Source organism: Phalacrocorax aristotelis, chromosome 2 (assembly GCF_949628215.1).
Source record: "Phalacrocorax aristotelis chromosome 2, bGulAri2.1, whole genome shotgun sequence".
NCBI lineage: Eukaryota > Metazoa > Chordata > Aves > Suliformes > Phalacrocoracidae > Phalacrocorax > Phalacrocorax aristotelis.
In genome coordinates, this window is record NC_134277.1 from 20,558,587 (window position 1) to 20,580,883 (window position 22,297).

At 37.8% G+C, this 22,297-nt stretch overlaps 1 protein-coding gene across 4 annotated transcripts in view; it reads right to left on the minus strand.

The window, feature by feature from the left end:
• Positions 1–4,693: 4,693 nt before the first annotated feature.
• The window catches only part of SPAG6 (sperm associated antigen 6), a 34,680-nt gene continuing 17,076 nt past the window's right edge, over positions 4,694–22,297 (minus strand). For all 4 annotated transcript variants that reach the window (XM_075082664.1, XM_075082665.1, XM_075082666.1 and 1 more), the window contains 7 exons: positions 16,835–17,040; positions 15,757–15,930; positions 13,211–13,363; positions 11,784–11,975; positions 10,484–10,600; positions 7,542–7,687; positions 4,694–5,320 (listed from right to left, as the gene is read on the minus strand). In XM_075082664.1, the coding sequence (XP_074938765.1) occupies positions 5,254–5,320; positions 7,542–7,687; positions 10,484–10,600; positions 11,784–11,975; positions 13,211–13,363; positions 15,757–15,930; positions 16,835–17,040 (1,055 nt within the window). In that variant the 3' untranslated portion in view covers positions 4,694–5,253. The remainder of the gene's footprint in view (positions 5,321–7,541; positions 7,688–10,483; positions 10,601–11,783; positions 11,976–13,210; positions 13,364–15,756; positions 15,931–16,834; positions 17,041–22,297) is intronic.

Below are 22,297 nucleotides of genomic sequence, written 5' to 3' on the forward strand. Positions count from 1 at the left end.
GCTTCAGTGCTCTCATTAACATGATTCCATCAGACCTCCATGTTGCCTATTACTAATTTTTAACAATAGGTTGTAATATAATTTATAGCACTGTGGGGCAACAAGGGATGGATCTTGGTAGTAATCCAACCTTTGAGGTTCATAATGGCTTTAACACTGACCTAATATTGAAAGGTGAACATGTACAGAGGCCATCAGACCTAATTACAAATAGGACAACAGGGATAAAACACATCACTTGTCTGTATCAGTGAAGACAAAACTTTCCCTGAGAGCAAAGGGCACAGATCTTGTCACAAGATTATGAAGAGTTTTGTTGCTGATTTTTACACAAAAAATAATCAAGAACTTTGTTTTAAAGAAAGACATTAACACACCTTCCCCCCTCTCAAAATTTAATTTCTGTTATGAAATGAACAAGATATAGAAAAGTTAAAAGTTAGTCTGGGTACCTATTCTTTAACTCAGTTTGGACGTGGCAACTATGAGGAACAAGCATATTTTAATGAAGAAAAAGCAAGCCTTCCAAATCTCTGGAAATCTGTTAAGATGATGACATTAGTACCCTCACGTTGTTCTTCTCCATAACTTGCTGATGCATGATAGTGAACACAACTGGTTTCTGCTACAGACAGTAGATTGTGGTCCTCAGCACTTGGCTGAGCACTCAGCAAGCCTCGTGATCAGACCTCTGGGTAGGAGGGAACACAAACCACTACGAACTGGGTTTAACCCAATTAAGAGTAACTTCTTGTGAAAGGCAGCACAATACCATTTCCTGGTTTAAAAGGCATTCTCACCACCAAAATATGCTTTAGTATTTCTTATATGTATTTTCTTATTCAATCTTTTGTTCAGTATCTAGAAATACAGTACAGTGGTAATAACGTAATTAGTGTTTTCACTAGCTAAATTATAGAGCTCACTGCAGAATACAGCACAGTAGCATCAATATTAACAGTTAAGTATTATACAAAAACGACATCAATAGTTTTAGTATAGTCATGAGAGACATTGTAATTTCCTCTTTCTCCAAGATCCCTTCAAATTGCATCAGTGAAGAAACTCATAAAATCCACTGGCTTTTAGTTCAACTGAAATTCTAAAAATCAGCATCTTGAAGATTTCTTAGGTAAATTTTTGTAGGTTCTTGAACAATATTCCTTTCTGAATATGGTATTAGTTATAAAGAACTTAAGTTCTGCTGCATCGACTTCTCATATGAATTTAATTTTCTCAGCACTTCTGCAAGTTAACAAAGGAGTGTAACAGATACTTCACAGCTGAAGATGATGATACATAGGGATTTGTAATAATTATCCATGACCATAAAAGCCATCCTGTGTCAGTGCAAGAAGTGGAATCACTGGCTTTGCAGTCTAGTGCTGCTCCATATTTCCTTTCTACCCTGGTCATATAGTGAGATCTAAAACTCTAACAGCCAAGATACTGGACACCAATAGGCCATTAAGGAAGATACTGAGGCAAGCATGCTTTCACAGACTCCTCACCTGAAGGGACAATAGTCAGCCTCCCCTACGCACCCAGAAATCAGAGGACTTCAATTTACACCAGAAGCTGAAGGCTATCCCACAGCATCCTCCATGCCTACAACTCCTTTTTGGCCAAGCTAATTCACAACCCCCTAGACCAAATTAAGAACACTGAGGATGTGCCCACACTCCGTCCACTTCCTAATTACAGTAACTTTATGCTGTACTTCACAAAATGAGATTCATTTCTTCCTTCACCAGTTCCATTCAGCTCCTTCAACATTTTGTTCCTTTGTTTGTTAAGGTGCAGATCTCCAGCAGATTGATCACTTCAGATGAGACAAAGCAATCCCTTGGTAAATCCCTCTGGAAATGCAGAACATATTATATGCACAAGAGTTGAACTCCTTGAATTTCCCCTTTTCAGATCCTCTTGGTTTCCAGTCATTCAGATAAAGAATGGAGCTTTTGTAGGCCAGTTAATCCATCCACTGAGTGAAATATGGTAAAGTTTTACACATCCACATGTTCTTTCAAGGCCCTGGTTTACATCTGTAGATGTAATAATAGCTGTAGTAATGCAGAGGAAAATCATGGCTCGGGCCCCCAGAGAAGATCTTTAAAAGACTTGGGTTGAAAAGTCCCGATGCTGCAGTCAAAGGAACTGGCAAAATGATTTAAGGGCTGTCTCCGCTTACATTTATTTCTGCCAAAGCACTGGCTTAATTTTCTTTGTGTGTCTTAATAAGCTACCTCTGTGAGAGGGACTCTTACTTGAAATGCTTGTATGTCCTAGGCTCAGAAGTAGGCACTGTTGAGTGGTAAGCTGAGACAAACATCCAAAGGTAGTATCAGGCTCAAGCTGCAAAATGAGCCTGTTCTTCATCTTCTCTAGTATCACAGTCACAAACTAGCATGAAAACAGCATTTGCACAATGAATTAAAATGCAAATCTACATTTTATTCTATGATATTGAGACAAATGATACACACTTGAAGCCTGCCAGAGTAGCAATTACAAACATTAATATAGTTTTAGATGATGACTTAAGCCAAATGAGAGAATGGGGTAGAAATGCTGTACATCAGAGTTTGTGAAACACTACAGGAAAAAAGCAACTCTTGCCCTAGTAATGTAACCCTAAAATATAAATTAGCGGTAATTCTGCTGTAAAGGGCTAGATCTGCCTTGTGCAGACCTGTACCTGCAAGAAGCCTCCAACCACAAGGTGTAGGTACAATGTAGGGAAGCAGCCTGCCAGCAAAGGAGAGCTGAAGGGGTCTCAAAGTATGAGAGAGGACTTTGCACTGCCACAGCCTATTGGGATGAGGCATTGTCCAGGAGAGTCCTGCAACAAGAGGCCATACAGGCACTGGCCTAGGACAGAACAGCCTAGCTGGTGTAAAGATGTATTTATGCTAGGTCTGATTTAGATTGTGCTCTGCACAATCAGATCACTTTGAAGGTTTGACTTGTGCAATCATTTCCTTTGTCAGGAATCAGAAAAAGACTGTGAAAAGACTGTGAACAAATTGTTTAGGCATTGAAATTTAACCCTGTGGAATCCTTACAGTGTAGCACAGTGTGACACAGCAGGAGCACATTTGTCAGGGGACTGAAGCCTCTTTGCTCTCTCTGCACAAAACATATACATTAGCATTGTGTGGTGTGGGTGTGCTCCCGGGCACATGATGCAGCTATGGGTACACAGCTCCATGCCTCCCATCTGCACTGCAACTGCATTCAGCCTGCTGCACCACTTCTGTTCCGTTAGGGAAAATAAAGGCTTCAGATCCTTCAAGAGTGTCTGGAAGCCCTTCCATCACATTTTCTTTTAGCGATGGTACAGGATCCATAATGCATTGAGAAAATTACTGAGTATTACAAAAATCTTTTTTAATAGACCTAACGTTTTTCCACTAGTGTCCTAGTATTAATAATGTCAGAATATAAACACCAAAAACAAAAAGGCATTTGGTAGAAGCTAGTCAGTTCCAAGACTTTTCACTCTGATGTGGGCTAAGGAAAGCACCCAGCTGGTGTGGTTTCTATACCAGCATTCATGGCACCAACAGTTTACATCTCAGTTAGGCTCTGCAGAGCAAGGTACTGTGCATCCCCTGCTTCTCCTGAGAGCACCAAGTACCTCACAGCGGAAGCACAGCCCTCTGTAGAATTAAACCTTAACACAAGATAACCCTTCAATGTTTTTGTGAACTGTTGAAAAACATGCTGACAAGAATAAAAGAAAATAGCCATTTGGAATTTGGCAGAGAAAAGCCACTCTAAATCATTTCCAACTGCAATAAGTCTTTGCTCCTGTTTTACAAGTAATAGAAGAGACTATTCCTGTTTTATAAACTCATTCAGTTAATATGTTTAAGAAAGTAGACAAGTTTCTCTCCTGCGGGGGTTTTCAAATATTGTCTTTCCTTGTGGCTGCCAGTATTTCAACATCCTGTTCCAGAAACACTGTTTATTACTCTTTGGGAAAAAAATAAAAAAGATAAAGAACACAAAAAACTGCTGCATATGAGGAAAAGAAAAATGGTTAGAAGAACAAAAAATGGTAGAAGACAGATACATAGTAGGGGATACTAAAGAATTGTGGGGTGCTCCCTGCTGCTACAATATACCAGAGGAGTAAGCAGAATGTAAAAGTATTTTAACTTTACGTAAGAAGGCAAAAGTATTTCCAGGATGTTCTACAGACAGGCAAGAGCTCATACCTCCAATAATCTCCACGTCGATGTGATCTGCAACTTCAAGACTGAGTTCCAAGTGTGTTTCGACTCAATTCTGCAGCAATTTCAGCTCTTGAAGAATAAGTACTGAGCAGCCTTAGTTCCATCACTCAAATCAGTGGAGCTCAAGTATTCTCAGGTTTCCCCTGAATGTACTCAGAACTTTGCTAACTGTGTTCCTGCAGCCAAGCAATTCTCCTTCTGAGCCACACAGATTTGCTGCTGACCAAAATGGAGCCAAACCCGCCAGGGTCCTTCCCTTTGTGCATGTGGAAGTTCTAAGTTCACTCCCTTCCAAGAGGAACGACGACGCATACACCAGATAGTGTATTGCTCCTTCCTTCCACAGTGAATCCTGCCTTAATTAGGACTTTTGCAGAAGATATATTATCTACCATGTCAAGACCACCACACCATCATATCATGCAGAATTCAGCCCTTTTATCATCATCAGATCTGATTATTTCTTTATTTAGCAGCTACTAACATGTTTGGAGATGCAAAATTACATCAATTTACTTTCTGAAAGGTAGCAGTAGGAGATACCTCAGTGCAGAATGGATCCATAATTAGAAAAAGCACAGGGGCCAGCTTTTTCCCCCTCACCAAGCTTGGGAAGCTCTAAACAATATGCAAAGGCAAAAGGGGAAAATGTCTACAGTACTGAGAAGGCTAAAATTTGAATGAGATAATAACAAACCTTTCTTGTGGAAGGAAAAGGAAATGACTGATTCTAAAAAAGCTTCTATGATAAATCATCACCCCTGCATGAAATTCCATTCATATATGCAGCAATATCTGGTAGTAATGTTAGAGAAAAACAAAAAGGAACAAAAACTTAGCAACAAACAAGTTTATAAAGAACAAAATATAGCTTGCTGGAATTGCTGAGCTCTGTCAGTAGTTCACACAGTAGAAGGAAATTTCAGAATCAAACAAGAGTTTCAACAGCTGTATTTGTATTACAGTCATAACGGCATAAATGTGAAATACAGCTCTAATAAAAAATTGAAGTTTATAAAACTGGATGGTAATTTTCCACCCTTTCCAGAAGTATCTCAGAATATCCAGGGGAATAATACCTGAAAGACAAACATTTTGTTTGTGCATTAGACTACAATGCATGTTCTGTGCTAAGTAATGAAACACTATTCATATTTCTATTGATCAGGAAAAAAATCCTAGCATTAAACACTGGTCAAGCAATTCTACATTTATTCCCTACAATATTTTAAAAGCCTGCTTTTCAACTTATGTTATTGTTTATACTTGGAAGTCAGGTTTTCAAAAATATGTTTAGCTTCTTGTAGGGCAGGTAGGTCAGTGGCTTGTTTTAGATAGGTTCAGCAGCCATAAGTATTGTCTTTACTGAGAAATGTAGATGTTAACTTCTTTTGAAATTATGGCCTTTAATAAAAAAAGCATGAGTTTACACAGAACCATAGGCTGCCAGACAACAATAGTCTACTGCTGTTCGTCAAACATAAGCACACACCCCAAAGCTAATGTGAAGTCTACATCAATGCGAGAAAGATTGATTCTGGAACAAAAAAATTTATCACAATGACCTTCTGTCTCTAATGCCAACTCAAGGACGGAGATTATCCAATAGGTTTTCATTAGAGTAGGACTCTATGGTGCCATTATTGTCCTGCTGTCATTCAGTTGGTTTTCCACAATGGACAAACTACATGCTTCCAATATGCAAGCATCACCAAAGCTGCATTTAGTTCTTGTTTTCCAGGTTAAGAGTATCTGAAATTTATTACTGTGTTATTCTAAAAACATACATCTCAGTATCCTGGTTTTGGAGGCATGTAAGTTGTCACCTCTGAGCCCTGGAAGCTTTAACTATAAAGACAGAGGTACACACGACCATGTAATACATGCCTAAAATGTATTCCAGTAGAAATCCCCAATGTTTTCACACTGAAAGAAGATCCATTTACCTTGTTGATTTTAATTTTCTGGATGATTTCTGCATAATGTAACTCTCTTAAAAAATCCTATTAGTTCTCTGATTGTAAAGCTAACTTTTCAATGCATTATTATACTCAGTCTGCAAACAGCCCAAAATAACAGGTCTCCGGGACAAACCCAGAGCTGGAGTCTATTATAGCAGCTGTGCCTCAGGCAGCACAACCAGCATCAGGCAGTAGCACAAAGAGGCAAGCTGGAGATGCTCGAAGGGGCCCTTTTCTTTATTACATCCCAGCCTACATAAGTAACCTTGTTTCATTTACAGGGGGAAGAAAATAGCTGTAACAAAGAAACATCAACTATATCCAGAAAACAGTAAGCAAATGTCCTCTTTCCCTCTGAAGTATTAGCATTTGTAGCTGCAGAATAAAGTTTCTTTATTATTTTGGTTTACCCATTTGACCGCCACTGGCTTTTCCTTGTGGAGACAAACAGGGCTTCATTTTGCGTGACTTAGTTTGTAGCTACTATTAGCTGAAGAACTCTGTTGCTATAATTAAAATTGATGATGCAGATTTTCAGAGCCTGTAGAGGGAGTGCACGAGTACAGCAACCTTTTGATGTGTTGATGGAGTGAAGGACTGGTAAATGGATATCTAGAATCTAGGAGGGCATTTCTCTCATTATTACAATTTAGGATGGTGACATTTTGACTGTAAGCTATTTAATAGTGTTTCTGTATTCATTAAGGGCAAAGTTCAACTTGGTGCAGACAGCTGGTGTATGGTCCTTTTATATAACACTTAAGCCTCATGATGAGGCTGGGGGAGGAAGGGCAGCTGTGGGCAGAGCAACCACGCAGGAGAGCCTCTGGACCCTCTGTACATCAGAGGAAGTTTCAAAGGAGCCTCTGAATACACTATCAGACAGGCTCTTAGGGAAGTGAAGGATACAAGCAAAGATTCACCAATACCTGTTATTTGGAGCCCGAATAATCCATAAATAAGTTACCGAGATAAAATTAACTTCCCACGGACGTTCATTAACATTAGAGTGGTTGTGCTGAAGTCTTGGAGTTTGTCTGGGTAGTGCAGGACTGAGTTTTCTCCCCCAGTTTCTTGCAAGAGCCTGATTATTTGGCCTTTGTTTACAGACAAAGAAATTTGACTCCCAAAACAATCAGAAAAGAGAAAGCATTCAAAAGTATGTGTCTAATGGTCGTGTTACCACTGAGGCAGTTAACCAAATATTATGCTGTTTTATTAAAAACAAAATTCATGCAAAAGTTAAACTAATATTTTAAATCCTTGCATTGTGTTGTTCCTGTGAAAAACATCTAACAATGTTATAAGTATGAAATTTTTTACATTTCATTTTCCTTACCTTACTACTTCCTCTGGGTAGCAATTGTTAATAGTGTTGATATATTCCTGAAGAAGTGACCCAGGTTCTGCCTTTATTTCTTGAACCTTTTTAAGTCCACCAGTTGTTACAAAGAGACGACGCGCTTTACTGTCATGTGGTAACACCTACACACAGAAAAGTACATTAAAAAAAAAAGAACGTTTTCTTTTAGAGGAATCTTTCTTCTACCAGGCTCAAATACTGCTTATCTGTTTTTAATTCAGAGGACAGATAAAATGGAACACATCAGAGGTACAACATCTGTAATGATTACTGTATTTTAGCACCCAGTTGTATAGGAAAAAATCATAATCCAGTCCTTTATGGCTGTAACATAATTTAACATGTACTTTAATATGTAACATATATAAAAATACTGAATTGAATATTTATCTTTACTTAAATAATATTTCTTGAATTATTCCTACAGAGACAATATGATTGTGGAGATTAAATAGATAATAAAACCAGAACACTTGCATGGAATAACAACAATAACAATAGCATCTGTTCCACTTAAACCAAGTTATTCAGGTCTTTTATGTCAATTCCCACAGTTTAATTGTAGAGCAGAATCTTATATCATTGTAATGATCTAGTATAGATTAGTGCATGAAAACAATACTGAGAATTGTTGCAAGTGAACAATGCAGCCTTGAAGCATTGCATGCTACTATTAAATTCCTAGATATTAAAATCCTACAACACACTGTGTAGCCATGGAAGCCTTTTACAAACACACATACACAAACACACAAAGCAAAAATGTGAAGTTTCTGCAGCCAAAGGGGATGAGAAGCAGAAATGATCAGACAATGCATTCTGTGCTCCCTGAGTGATGCCAATATGCAGCTCTGTCCAGAGGATGGGAGGGAGGGAGAGATGGAGGCAGGTGGGGGCTGGGCCACGCAAGGGAGAATGACAGCATGTAGTCCATAGGCCCACAGGGCTGCAAAAATATTAAAAAAGAGAGAGAGAGAGAGAGAATGCAAGATGTCAGCTGCATCTACAGCAGAACCAGATGGGTTTAAAACCAACACTGAGAGTTACATACTATGGGGGCAAAAGCATTTTGTAAGCCTTCACACTGGTCAGACAAATTAAGCCACAGATTTGGCTGTATCCCAGCGTAAAACATGAGCCTTGAAGGAGGGATTGCCTAAAAGGATGAAGGAAAAGAAGGATGAGATTTCTCCCACGCATATAGGCAAACAGCCTTCATTTTCTGGTCCCTCTAGGCTCTACAAAATCAACAGACAGGTAAAGAAAAAAACAAGGGAAAATAAAGACTTCTCCCTATTATATGCCTCACAGAAGTATTAGGACAACTGTGATCGTTTCATTGTGGAAACTGAAAAGACGGCTGTTTCCACGTATCTCCCACAACAAGAACTGCCAAGAAAGAACTGGCAAGGAGATGGGATATGGCCATTTCCCTGCCTTCCTCCTCCCCACTGTGACTCCCAGGCTGGGTAAGACAGCAGAAAACTCTCTTGAACAAGGCCCTGAAGACAGACAGCACCTCTGAGACACAGTCCCTTCCCTGAGTCCAAACTGAGGCAGCACAGAATTGCACAGACCCTGAAAAGAATAATGCTAAAATGACAGAGTCCAGCACCAAGAACGGATAGCATCTCACTCTGAAGGCACAGCTCGGAAATAAGGCTTTTACTGTGCTATAAATAAACCAACAGAAGTAATACTCCACAGCTCTAAGAATAGAAAATTCCCAAGCTATGGTAAAGGAGAGAAAAATGCTTTTACTGCAGAGAACTTAATTTTAAATGTATTCTTCAGAGAAGCAAATGCCCAACAAGTATAGTTTGTTTAATACAATGTAGGAGAAGAAGAAAAGCAAAACAAAACATCAGCTGATATGAAGGGTACAAAACCACTTCAACAGCAAACAACATTCAAATCTATACACTGGGTAACCAATTACTATGCACTCAGTTCATTAATAGCTCCAGTCAGCACACAGAAGCAAAAGACACTGGATTCTGAGCAAATCTCCAATCTTCATACAGACTTAGTAAGAAGACAGGGCAAACTTGAGCGTTTTAAAACTTGATGTTTCAAGTGTAACACAAGCAATGTAATCAGAAATCCGCACTACAAACAATAGTGCTTCCAGATCTGTGATAATCAGAATTTAATATCAAGAGTGTTTTACTTGGCCACTTCCAGAAAGAACATCTCACCAAGAGAGCCTGGTACCCCCTGCTAACAGATTACACTGCAGAGTATTGCACAAAAGACAGCCTATAGTCGAGAAGGATTCCTTACAGCTGATGAACATTGCAGACACTGAAAATCTCCTGATTAGTTAGCAATTACTTAAATAATCTGAAATATTTTTATTAAATTGTATCACCTTTTATATGCTGTGCTCAAATACACAATGTAATTAACAACAAACAGTTTCAAATTTTGAGAGGGATGAGAAAAGATTTGGGATTCCTACACTCATTTGAGACTGAAAATTAATGAGGATAAAAGTGGTGAAGCTTTTATACTCTAGATTATTGTAAAATACCTGGCTCAAGTCACTCCCATACAGACAGCTTGTACTTTATCTAAAACAGATGTGACTGGGATTTATGTGATACATTGTCTCAGTGAAAATATTTGCACAAGTTAATATTGCACTTAATCTCAAGAGGCAAGGAAGAAAAAAACACCTTGCTTATAAGCAACTGTTTTCCCAGTCTTAGGATGAATTATGGCAGGTTCCAGACAAAATGGTATCCAGCTTTCTCAGACAAAAGAACGGGATGCTCCAAACTGCTTCTGCAGGGGATGCTTGAGGATCCTGAGAAAACAGCTAAGACCTTCAGAGAGACTTCGTCTTTGGCAAGATAGCTTCCTTGCTAAATGGAAAACAATTAACATATTACTCATCAAGCTGAACCTTTTCTTACCTTACTAAACTGCCCAACAATATGTTTCATAATATTGGGAGGGGCATCATGCAGCAACGGTTCAAGTGCTGGAAGATATGTGCATTTCTGAAGGATGGTCTTTAAGGCTCTTTTAGTCTATTGAAATGCAAAATAAAATTTCTCTAGTAAGACATCAATGAAAACAACAAGAATTCATGTTATAGATCATTGAAGTCTGATCAAAAAAGCAAATTGATCAGAATTCTCAAAGAGCATTTTCTGAATAAAAACTATGATATCTATCAGGTCACTTAATGAAGAATCAATTTTCTACTTAGATTCATTAAACCTCAAAACCCATGGTGCATCATATTCTTATTATGTTATCTACAGTCAAAGTAATGGCAATTTTCCTTTGACTAAAATGGAAGCAGGAGTAGACCCTTTAAGTAAATTGAAGTAGAGTAATATAATAAGAAAGCTAAATCAAAACACATTTTAAAAGATTGTATTTTAGAAGTGGCTTACGAGGAGGAGTCTGCTGGTCTGGGATGGCGAAGTGCACTACATTCCAGGCAGGGAGGGAAAGAGACAGTAAAACAGTTGTACACCAGTGCTTAGTTTCTGAAAACAGACTCAGCGCTGACTGCTACAAAGCAGTAATGACCTTCTGGGGTAGGATTATAGGTACAGCTAATTTGGCCTTGATATTTTGGTGACCACTGAAAATAACTATACAAAAGTTATTTTACAGATCTGGAATGTTATACTTCAGCGGAATGTACAAAAGCATAGTACAACATGGGAGACCATATCCTGTCATATGATATTCTTCAGTTGGTTCACTTACTGTTCCTCAAAAATACACTTTACCAAACTGCAACTTCAATAGCTCCCACACAGGGAAGGCCCTAAACATGAACAGTTGCATGTTTTCAAGAGCAGAGTTTGATTATTTGCTACAGTTTTATTATAACAATAAAAATGTACGCAAATCTACTACAAGGACTATAATATTTCGTACAAGAGTTCATACTTAAAAAAAAAAAAAAGTAGATACTTAGAAATTTATAGCATTTATAGGTGTATGCAACTCTGGTCTAAACTGGGAAGAAAATGAGGGCCTAGACTGCTGTGGGTGTACCATAGGATTTGGTATGCACCATATGCACACCCATTAAACCAGCCAGTACAAAAAAATGACACGCAGCCTTCAGACACCCTACACCCATGAAATCTGTGACTAAATTAACATCAATAAAGGCACATTTAGTAGTTTTTAAGCACTTACACCTGTTGATTACAATAAATATACTGCAGATACTACAAATATACTTGCTTTCATTTGAAGATCTTCTGAACTGCATGTGTCCATATACATAGCAAGCAGTGTGGGTAGCACATTTGCTACTGCAACGGCACGTGCGTGCTCAGGAGTATGTCTTCCAACCTGTCCCAAGGCCCAAGCAGCTGCTGCCTTAATATGATCTTCAGGTTCTTCTATCAAGCAGGCACACAGTGGTGGTATTCCCTGTAGTATTAATCAAAAGCACAACCTTTACAAATCTACACCAGGGAAGGACAACTTGAAACTGACACAGATTGTTAGAAATTCTCTATTTACACTCTTCTTCTAAAATACAGGCTCTAAAAGAATGCATGCTAGTGGTGTCATCCCATTATGGTAGCAACCATTATTACTCCTTAGAAATTTATCACTCAGGTACTTCCTCATTAACTTAATCCTGGATTCATCCCACTTAATGTCAAGCACTCAACAGCAGGAGCATATTTGCTGTAGGCATCCCTGAAATTGGAAAGACAGAGACACATCCAGAGAAGAAGGGCCTCCAGAGAGGGCAAGGGAAAAGTGTCTATTCCTTTAGTTTTCAAATGCAGAAGAGCATTTTTTGATCACTCCTACCTTCCCTGCATACTTATTGATGTTATGTTTTAGTAATTTCCATCTTTTAACTTGCATTCCTACTAGAAGACATTTCTGTTCCTCTGTTTTTATTGTTTCATTGTTTTCAATCATACCGTATATTTTAAATGACTGACATAGTGTGAAAATGGGCCAACAATGCTCAGTGAAATTACTTCCTTCCTTCTGCCATCAGTTAGCATTATTCACATCAGGATATTATGTCAGGCACTAATTTCACCTCTTGCAAATATTGCAAATTCTCTCCCTTCTATATCATTGCCCAGCAGAATTTATTTAAATCTGAAATTGTATAGCTTGTCTCATTTGAAATGTCACTTGCACAACTGAAGCAAACCATACTACATTAGAAACTGAGGTCTTTTCAAGTGTGAAGATTTCTGTTGCAAGACTACTCTAGCGGTACTAGCAGAGTCATGCTAGTGCAATGAAGAATGTGCCATTAAACATTCTTGTTTCAAAAAGGGTTTTGATGTAGCCACAAATATTCATTTTAAGAGGAAACAGACCATAGAAATTCACTGACTTATTTTCTGTACCCGTGCAATTGCAACACAGAAAAATCATGTCCTGTAACACAAATGGATGTTCACAAACAAATCCAGGACATTTTATAACTGGCTCAACTTCATAAAGACACACTTTGATCAGGTTACCACATGATCTCAGCCACAGCAAGCAGCAATATTGGGAGAAAGTGCGCTCGTCAACAGTACGTATATAATTCTGTCACAAAGTATGTTCTCTGCCTGTGCTAATTTGTATCTCTTTCTCAGACTACTACTGAAGAATTATAGGAAGACAACAAAGTGATAGCTAACCTTGGAGACAATCACTGCCATTGACAGGTTCTCCGAATGAGCTGCTACATAACCAAGCATCATGATGCCAGGCAGTCTGACAGTCCCTCTGCAGTTGCCAATACAATCAATCACAGCAGCAACTCCGCCTGCATTTACTATAAGCTGTGAAAGCTGGAAAGATAAACGGAAGAGATTAAATACTGTGAAGTATCAACAGGCATAAAACACTACATTACAAAAGTCTTTAAATGTACTGCTCCTGATTTACAAAATAAAGCTGGAATAAGTGTGATGTATGATACAGACTGTTGGGCACTAAGTGCAGCATGAAGTTCTCAGGAATGAAGCTGTTTTGCTGCTCTGTTTTTGATTGACTTTACTGCAAGGAAACCAGGACTCTGAATTTTTTATGCTGTATAGCATGGAATGACATATTCTCAACTCTGTTAGTACACACCAAAGAATCATATAAATGACGACCTAATATATTAATGGCCTTGAAGATGCACCTACTGAGCCAGATACTCTTTCACACTAGTGCACACTCATTGCCAAGCCAACATCATACGTTCTGTGCAGGGGCAGAGGGAAAGGCCCACTCCTCCTTTCATCCGCATTCTAGATAACCTCTGTGGCATAAAAACCTTTGTGGATACCCCTACTGAGGCATGAAGCCAAGGACAACTGTCATGGATATACAAAACCAACTTGGACCACACCATTCTGCCATGTTAGCATATTCTGAGGGAGGTGTCCAGGGAACACAGTGGATGGTCAATGGAGTTTGCCCCAGAATGCCAAATTCTATAGCCTGGCTTACAAATGATAATCATGTCCACAGTCTATGACACTTGCTGTGTGTACCAAGCTATGCAACATATTTCTTTCCAAAAGCTATTACTTCTCACATCACTTGAGGGACAACAGTAGTGATGTATGTTAACAATGCATAGAAATTAAAATAATTTCATATTACAATTATTTTCTTCTATTGTTAGGTATAACACATTTTTCCCAAAGATTCCAAAGCAAGAGAAACATGTTCTCAAAAGTCAAAATCAAATGAACGAAACTAAGGCATGTGGATTTCCAATCCAGTTGATTTATATAAACATAAAATCCACTGTTGCCTTAGAGCCTTTAAAAGGGGATTGTTTTTTTCATGGAACAGCTAGATGAAATTTAAGTTATTATTTAGGAAAAGCTCTTCACATGATTATGAACTGCAGCCAGTGACGACCAAGTCCTACATCTAGGCACAGCCGTGTACACAGAGCTCCTACACAGACACGCTCCCTGGTGCTGCAACCCTCAGGCCCCGCTGCAAGTCTGCCAGACCCAGACCTTCACAAGAATTTTACTGCGTATGCAGATAGAGAGCTGAGATCCAAAAGCCACAACACTCATATGACTGCCACAGCCAGCTCCTTTAGAAATATCATTTGCCAATCTGTCTCTGCAACATGTGTTGCTCGAAAGGAGTTGCTCAGAGATGGACAGAGATCACTGTTACTCTGAAGTCAAATGTGGATTGTGGCTTCCCCCTGGGATTCACCAGATACTTCCTACAGCTCCTTTGGAGAGCTACTAGAATGCCCAATTCCCCTTGCATGGAGGATCCTGTGCTGGCAGCTCTTCTGACTTTACCTGCAGTCTTGTGATTTTGGCCTCTGGCTTCTAACTCTAGTGTGCCCTTTCATAATTATAATTTCTTCACTTTTTTGAGAAAGTGAGGTTGCATTGCTCATGAGGTGCAGAGAGAAAGTAGGAAATGTGACAAGACTGCAACCTTTAATCACCAGCAGCTTAAAGACTAGTGGGCTGAAGAAATAGCACAAGATTCATGTTTAAACACTTCTCAGTTGTTAAGGTAGTATCCTGATTTTGAAATGGCTGTGCTCAGCATTAGTGTATTCCACAAATATATTGCTTGTATTTCATTCCAGAATCATATTTAGAGCCTCTATGGTCTGACAGATTAACATCGTTATAATTATTTGGTTTTCCTATTTATTTTGTATTGACTTTGCCAAACATCCCCACCTTCATGTATCAATTATTGGCAAAAGCACTGCAAATGCTGAGACTCAAATTACAAACTCAGGCTAATAAAAGAAACTACAGTCAGATTAATAATAACTAAGAGAACTTTTGACCTTCATTGTCATTGGAAAAATAACTAAAATGTGATCCCAGCACCCCAGAAGATTTTTAAAAAGACACACACCGTCAATTATTGTTATAGGGTGATCTTGTCATTTATTAGCTGGTATCATGATTTCTGTGAGGCTTTTCTCATGATGTTTTTCATATCTCTCAGCCTAAAACTCCCTGTCTGCACAGAAATCTTATGCAATGAAGTAGGTAGGTATACATTATGATTCCCAGTTTCCTAACCCGTCATATCCACTACACATCTCATAATATCAGCAAGCATTTCCATATTTTTCCAATGAACGTGCCAAACACCTCTTTCAAAAAGCAAATGACAGAATAATCCCGTATTTTATTTAAAGTGTAAAATCTAATGATATGACCTTGTATTTGCATTTTCAAGGTTTTACCTCAGGCGTATGCTTTGCTATCTCTCTAATTAAAGTTGCACCATTTTTCTTGACATATTCATCTGAGTCCTTCAGGCATGTGAGCACAACTGGGAAAATTTCTCCTTCAACCACCAACTCTGCAAGATCCACTGAATGCTTTGCTATTTGGCTTAGAGCTGACAGCACCTGACGCTAGTAAATAAAAGTTGTTATAAAATCAATAATATACAAACACCCCACAACATACATTCCTCCTGCGCACAAAAATCTATTGCATCAAGGAAAACAAAGCAGGATAGGGAAAACAATTACAGCTATTTTACAATTCACTGAGTCAATTCATGCACGAATATAATGGCACAGAACATTCGCCGGTTCCTGAATAAAAGTTTCTCCTTTGTTTTATCCCATTCAAGCTTGCTACGTATTAAAAAGGAAAAAATATATATACCATTTAAAACTGTAATTTAAAAATTAGTGAAATCTATAGAAAGTATCTTTATTTGCGTGTTTGGGCTGTCAGACTTGTATTAAAGAATTTTCATCTATTTGTTTGAAGTGGCATTTTCATGTTGTCCTCTGTTGCTGTTAGAGTAAGACAGAAAAATTACATTAAGAATCAATTTTTTGTCAATTAAACTCTAGTGATTAAACCTTTGTCAACAGCTATTCACATCAGGTAGTACATTCTAAAATACATTTAATATTATCTGATTTATAGTATAATCTATAAATCTATAGTATCTATAAATCTATAAACCTATAAGTATGCAAACCCTTTTTTGTAACTGAATGATGCAAATTTTATCTATTAAAAGTATCTGTTGCATTCTTCATATACTATGTAATTCTGAAAAAAAATTCATACTATTCACCTTAAAGATTAATTTAGCTGTTCCTCACAGAGCAGCAGTTTTTATCCAGTAGCTAAATCTGTGAATAAGTTCAGAACTCTTTGTCAATAACTATGTAGTTACATTTTGTTAATGCCCAAAACAAAAGCTTCCTAAATAAATATGCACATCAGTGTCTTTGATTCAATATCAAGTAATGACTGGTATAATGGAGATTTAAAAAAAATAATTTTTAAAGGTACCTTCAGTTTAGCATCAGGGTTCAGGATCATCTGAGCTAAGTGAGGGATAGCTCCTGCATCCACTACTGTCTGTGCTAACTCTGGAGAATGCTTTGAAATATCACTGAGAGTTGAAGCAGCAATCCTTTTCAAAGCAATTTCTGGCTCCTGGATACAGAGCACTAAAAGAGGAACAGCTCCTGCATCCACCACAGCTTGTGACAGTTCTGTAGGTCCAAGGAAAGTAATTAAGTGAGTATGGGTGACTGACCCTTGTGCAAGCCATTTTTCACCCTGACAGATACAGCAAAGGAAAAAGGGGAGGGTGTAGTTCACTGTCTCGACATCTGCATTTCAAATCAGCCCTCCTGGTTTCATAAACCGTGTGGACCAATCCACAACTGAAAAGAATGCAGGTCAATAGATGGACCCCCATTTACATGCACACATTTGAGGTAGATTAGGCTGAAATGGTTTGTTATTCTGTTTTCTTTTTCTTTTTTTAAAGTAAGCAGATGTCAGCTGTTTAAACCCTGGCTATTCTACACTGATCAATAGGAAAGCATTTTATGCATGGCTAACAACAACACAGAAAGCCAAAGTACCAAAATTTTACCAACCACCTAATTAGAGAGCATTTTACCCTCTTTAAATGATAAGCAGATATTAGCATAGATCAAATGCCAAAAACAGAAATACAGAAAACATACATAAAAGATTTATCTTACATAAAAGATTGGCAAAATGGATCTTGCTGATCAAAAATAGGTTTTGCTACCATACATGGGACAAGACAGAATTTATACTTTAATGACATGAAAATGTTATCATACACAATTACACAAATGAGAAATCTCATCAGTGGGATATCGTATGTCTGAGATTAGTACAATATCCTGAACTAACTGCACCTTAAATAAGAAAAAAAAATATCTGAGTATATGATTAGCTGACACGGACAAAAATTACACTATTAGAAATTCATTAGCTCGCTCTGTGTACGCAGCATTAATTACAGTCCTAAAATAAGAATTACTGGATAACAGAAGCAAAATTTATACTATAACCAAGTTGTGCTATTTTAAAAGAGTGTTGAAAAAGTGGTAAAAATCATGGGGTGGGTTCAAAAATCTATTAGGTTCTTAGTACAGTTTTGCTACACCTTATTTTGCATATCCATTATTATCTTTAACATTTATCTTGACTTACAGTACCATGGCAACATATGGCTGTTGTATTTCAAGTCTCTAACTTAGCTTTTGATTTATAGTCCATCCATAAAGAGATTTTAATACTAAGAAAAATACAGCATACTTCATTAAATATACATAGACTAATGGAGTTTTTCATGAAATCTGTAAGTCATGTCATCATTACGTTGTTAATATCCAAATAATGTTCCTGACCAGATTTGTTTTCAATTAGTGAGGTATAGCCACCCACTCCAATGCATGTGATAAGACAAATATTTACACTGCATGTTATTTTATAATATTTTAAAGGAAGTATAAATATTATATCACAAAATTATAATAAATAATGCAGTAATTTTTAAACTAATACAAAATTAACCCTTCAAGGTTCACTTTTCAAATAACGTAGAGTGTGCATCCACCAAATACACACAAATCATAAGATTCCAACAAAACCCAAATGCTATACCTTCAGTTTTACAAATTTGAAATGAAATGTGCCTGATATGTATCTGAAAACAAACCTGAAAACTAGCTAATCAATATAAGTGGTATAAGCTACATTCAGCTTTTCACGGAAAAAGCCATACTTGATTTCTTCAAATGGTATGTTGATGCTGTACACTGACCAAGTGGAATACATCATGAACTACTCACCAACAGTCTGGATTAACCTATCCAACTGTGCCTCAGAAGCAACTTCAGAGCAACCACCTCAATTACCTACAGTCTGCTAGGAGATGCTAATATCAGGAAAATCATGTCAAGAGGGACAGGATACTACTAGAAGAACGGGTTTCTTTGATGCCTTATGAGCTGAAATTATGAAGTTTAAGTAGAGGGAGAAAGAGCAATACCCTAAGGTCACAGCTATGCCTGGGCATGCAAAAGTAATGATAAAAGTTATTTTAAAAGATCAAAACTACGTCTGATTCAATTTAGATAAATTCTTGTTGTTAGAAGTCTGATATCATTTAAATACTGATGGTTACTGTTGGTCATGGTTAATTAATTCTTCCAGTGGTGTTTATAAGGTTCGTGGCTAATAACTTACCACACTGAGGGCTGGAGCATGTGTCAGAAGACAGACAAGCAGTAAACAGACTGTCAGAAAAACAGGAAAGCTGAGGCACAGACAAAATAAAATCTAGATCTTCCCATCACATTCCCCTGCCAACTCAGCCCAAAAATATGATTCTAAGTCTTAATGATTCTATGATAATAGCAATTCTTTTTTCCTCAAAAATAAGCTCAATTAACCTTCCCACTTGGTAGAACATCTTTAATTCAAACTATACACCAAAGGATTCGCAAAACTTTGCTATCCAATCACAAAACACAGAGGTGAAAAAAATGAAGGCTGAGAAAGAGTTAAAGGAGAAAATACTGTTGTCAAGAAGAATTTTTTAAAAACAAATATTCAGTCAAAGAAGAGCTGGAACAAATTACAAATATACTTTTCTGTCTTATGCCAGTCAGTATGCCAAGACTGCATTGTAAGGGCAAAGACAAAACAAATAGCTGAAGAGTTAAAAGACAGCAGAGAAAAACTAATTTATGAACCTCATTTATTTGCACAAAAAGATATGAAAACCTTGAGCTTTGAACTTCAGTTTGTGGTACAGCTCAGGGAACCTGTCCAACTAAATAATTATAAAGTAGGACTTCTCCCTACAAGAATGAAAGTAGGAAATGTTATTCTACGTATGCTCAGAGACAAGAGATCTAAGACTCAAAACCCACCATAAATTAGTTGCTTTTGTCCAGAACAATATGAGGAACATTGTAGCAAATGGAGATACTACAGACATGAAGACAGACTGATGTGGAAGTAGAAGAAAGACTGATAAAGACAGACTTTGGAGTTTAAGAGTCCACCAGTTCAACTAGAAGTTGTACTAGAGTTGTACTGATTTGTCTCAATACAAAAGTACTCATCAGGGACTAAGAAATTAATTCAAAGTAAGTTGAAGCTTAGTCATGAGTTTACATGATCAGGAAGAGTGGAAAGTGAACGAAGAGGAGTCAATAAGATCCTGACCACATACCCACTGAAATCAATGGGAACTCTTACAGGATTCATCTAAACTGGTTTAAGGTGTTACCAACAACAAAACCATACTAACGTTAACATGTTGGCAATAATAGTATGGATTAAAAAAAAAAATTAGGGAGAAAAGATGAAGGTGAGAAAGTGAATGTGCAGGTAGTCCCCAGAGAAGGAAAATCAGCTCTGAACAAATGCCATATTCATGCAGTGGAGCAGCAGCAAAACCTTCTTTGCTTGGAAACAAATGCAAGTTTCAGTCCAGAGCAGGGTTCTCAAACAGACCCTGCTGTTGTGGCAGGTGTATCCACAGGAAATAACAGGCTTTGACCAAAACAACCACCAATACTGTATTTTTCTGAGGGCTGCGTCATCATGTAATGGCCACATAGGAAGACTATAATCCCCACAAGTAGTCCAAAGGCTGCACTTCAAAATCACAGGTTTATGCAGACCGCTACAACCACAGTGGTAAAGATTCCACTAGAACCAGTGGGAAAACCTTTCCTCAAAATGATGGAGGTCATTAATTACAGGGCAACTTTGGATCCTGGAATAAGACAAAGTTACTACTAGACTGAAATCACTGAAGAGCTGAGCAACCTAGTCTAACCTTGTAGCTGACCCTGCTTTGAGCAGGAAGCTTGACTAGAGGCCTCCCAAGGTCCCTTCCAAGTTGAGCTCTCCTATGATCCTAAGAGTAGCGAGACAGAAAATGAGCATAACTCCACTCTCAGCAATATGCTTGAGTATAAATAGTGTTGTTTATTTTTGTTTTCCTACCAATTTACAATATGCTGAAGCTGGTAAGAGATGATTAATAAATTACACATTTTGTGTTGGCAAAGCAAATGGAAAGCTAAGTTATTTGCATATCTCAAACATAAGAATTTTGCATTTTAAAGTAATTGAACATGGTATAAGTAAAAATTTACAAAATATTTTTCATGGACCTGATGGTATTTTGAGGATATCTGAAACACTTTACACTTCTTTTCAAACACGAATAGTAGAAATAATGAATGGCAAAATTACAGCACACTGATCTGTATGCTTTAGAGTAAGATCAGCATCTGAAATTCAGCTCAAGCAAGCCCAGAACTACAAGAGCTGTTCCTAAATTTTGGAATCTGACCTGGCAAGATTTCTACTGTCTTGAAATCTCATGAAACATGTGTCTTGACCCAAAATCTCAGAGGCCTTCTGGAGACATCTGTTCACAGAACTACTGCATTTTAAGAGATTGTTGTATGAAGAGGAGTGAACTTGCTAACCAGAGAATGTTTTCATGAGAAAAAAAAAAAGTCTTCACTTCTCAAAATGGAAGTCTTTTCATGGGAACATACACCGCAGTTCCTGGAGAGCAGCTTTAACAGGTCATGGATGGAATTTCTGATTAGAAGCAGAGAGACCTTTCCATTGCAAACAGTTATTGCCAAATGCTGTGAGCCTTTGCTGGCATCCAGGAAGACAGAGGTTCACATCCTGCCTAAGATAGATCAGGCCTTTAATTTGTCTCCCACATACATCCCAGACATATGCCCTAATTATTGAACTTTTCTTGTTAGGGCAAATAAGCCTCCCTCCCTAAAAATCTTGTCTTAATGTCGTCCCAGTTTGGAACTGAAACAATTTCTGAAACTGAAAAACCTTTCGTGGGTGGGGAAAACCATTTCACACTCAACTCTATTTTTAGAGTTTAAGCTGCAATATGTGTCCACACACACTCAATGACAGAAAACCATCACAGCCAAATTTTATCAACACAAGCATGTGAATCTAATCCAGAGTTTCTTGGACAGTAAACACCAGATGTTGATAAGAAGATGTCCATCTATCTTTGTATCCCATCTCCAACAATATCCTGTTGCACAGGCATGCTTGTAGGAGTGTAAGAAACATACCATGCACAGAGTGATCTTTCTTAGTATAACTCCTCTGCTTTCAGTAATCATTTTAGAGACTTCCTCCTGTGACTACGTTATAGAGGAAGGTAAATCGCGCAAACTGGCCATAGCTGGGCAGGGGAAGAAGAAATCTTTTTAGGTTTTGTTTTGTTTTGTTTTGTTTGGGGTTTGGGTTTTTAAGCTGATGACATCTAGCAATCTGTCTACGTCCTGATGCTTGCAGCTTAGTAGCACTTGAATTTCAACCTAATTCCTGAAAATGCTGTTCTTATTGCTGGCGTAAATTGACATGCAACATGTATCCATTCACAGTCAATTAATAAATAATTCATAATTG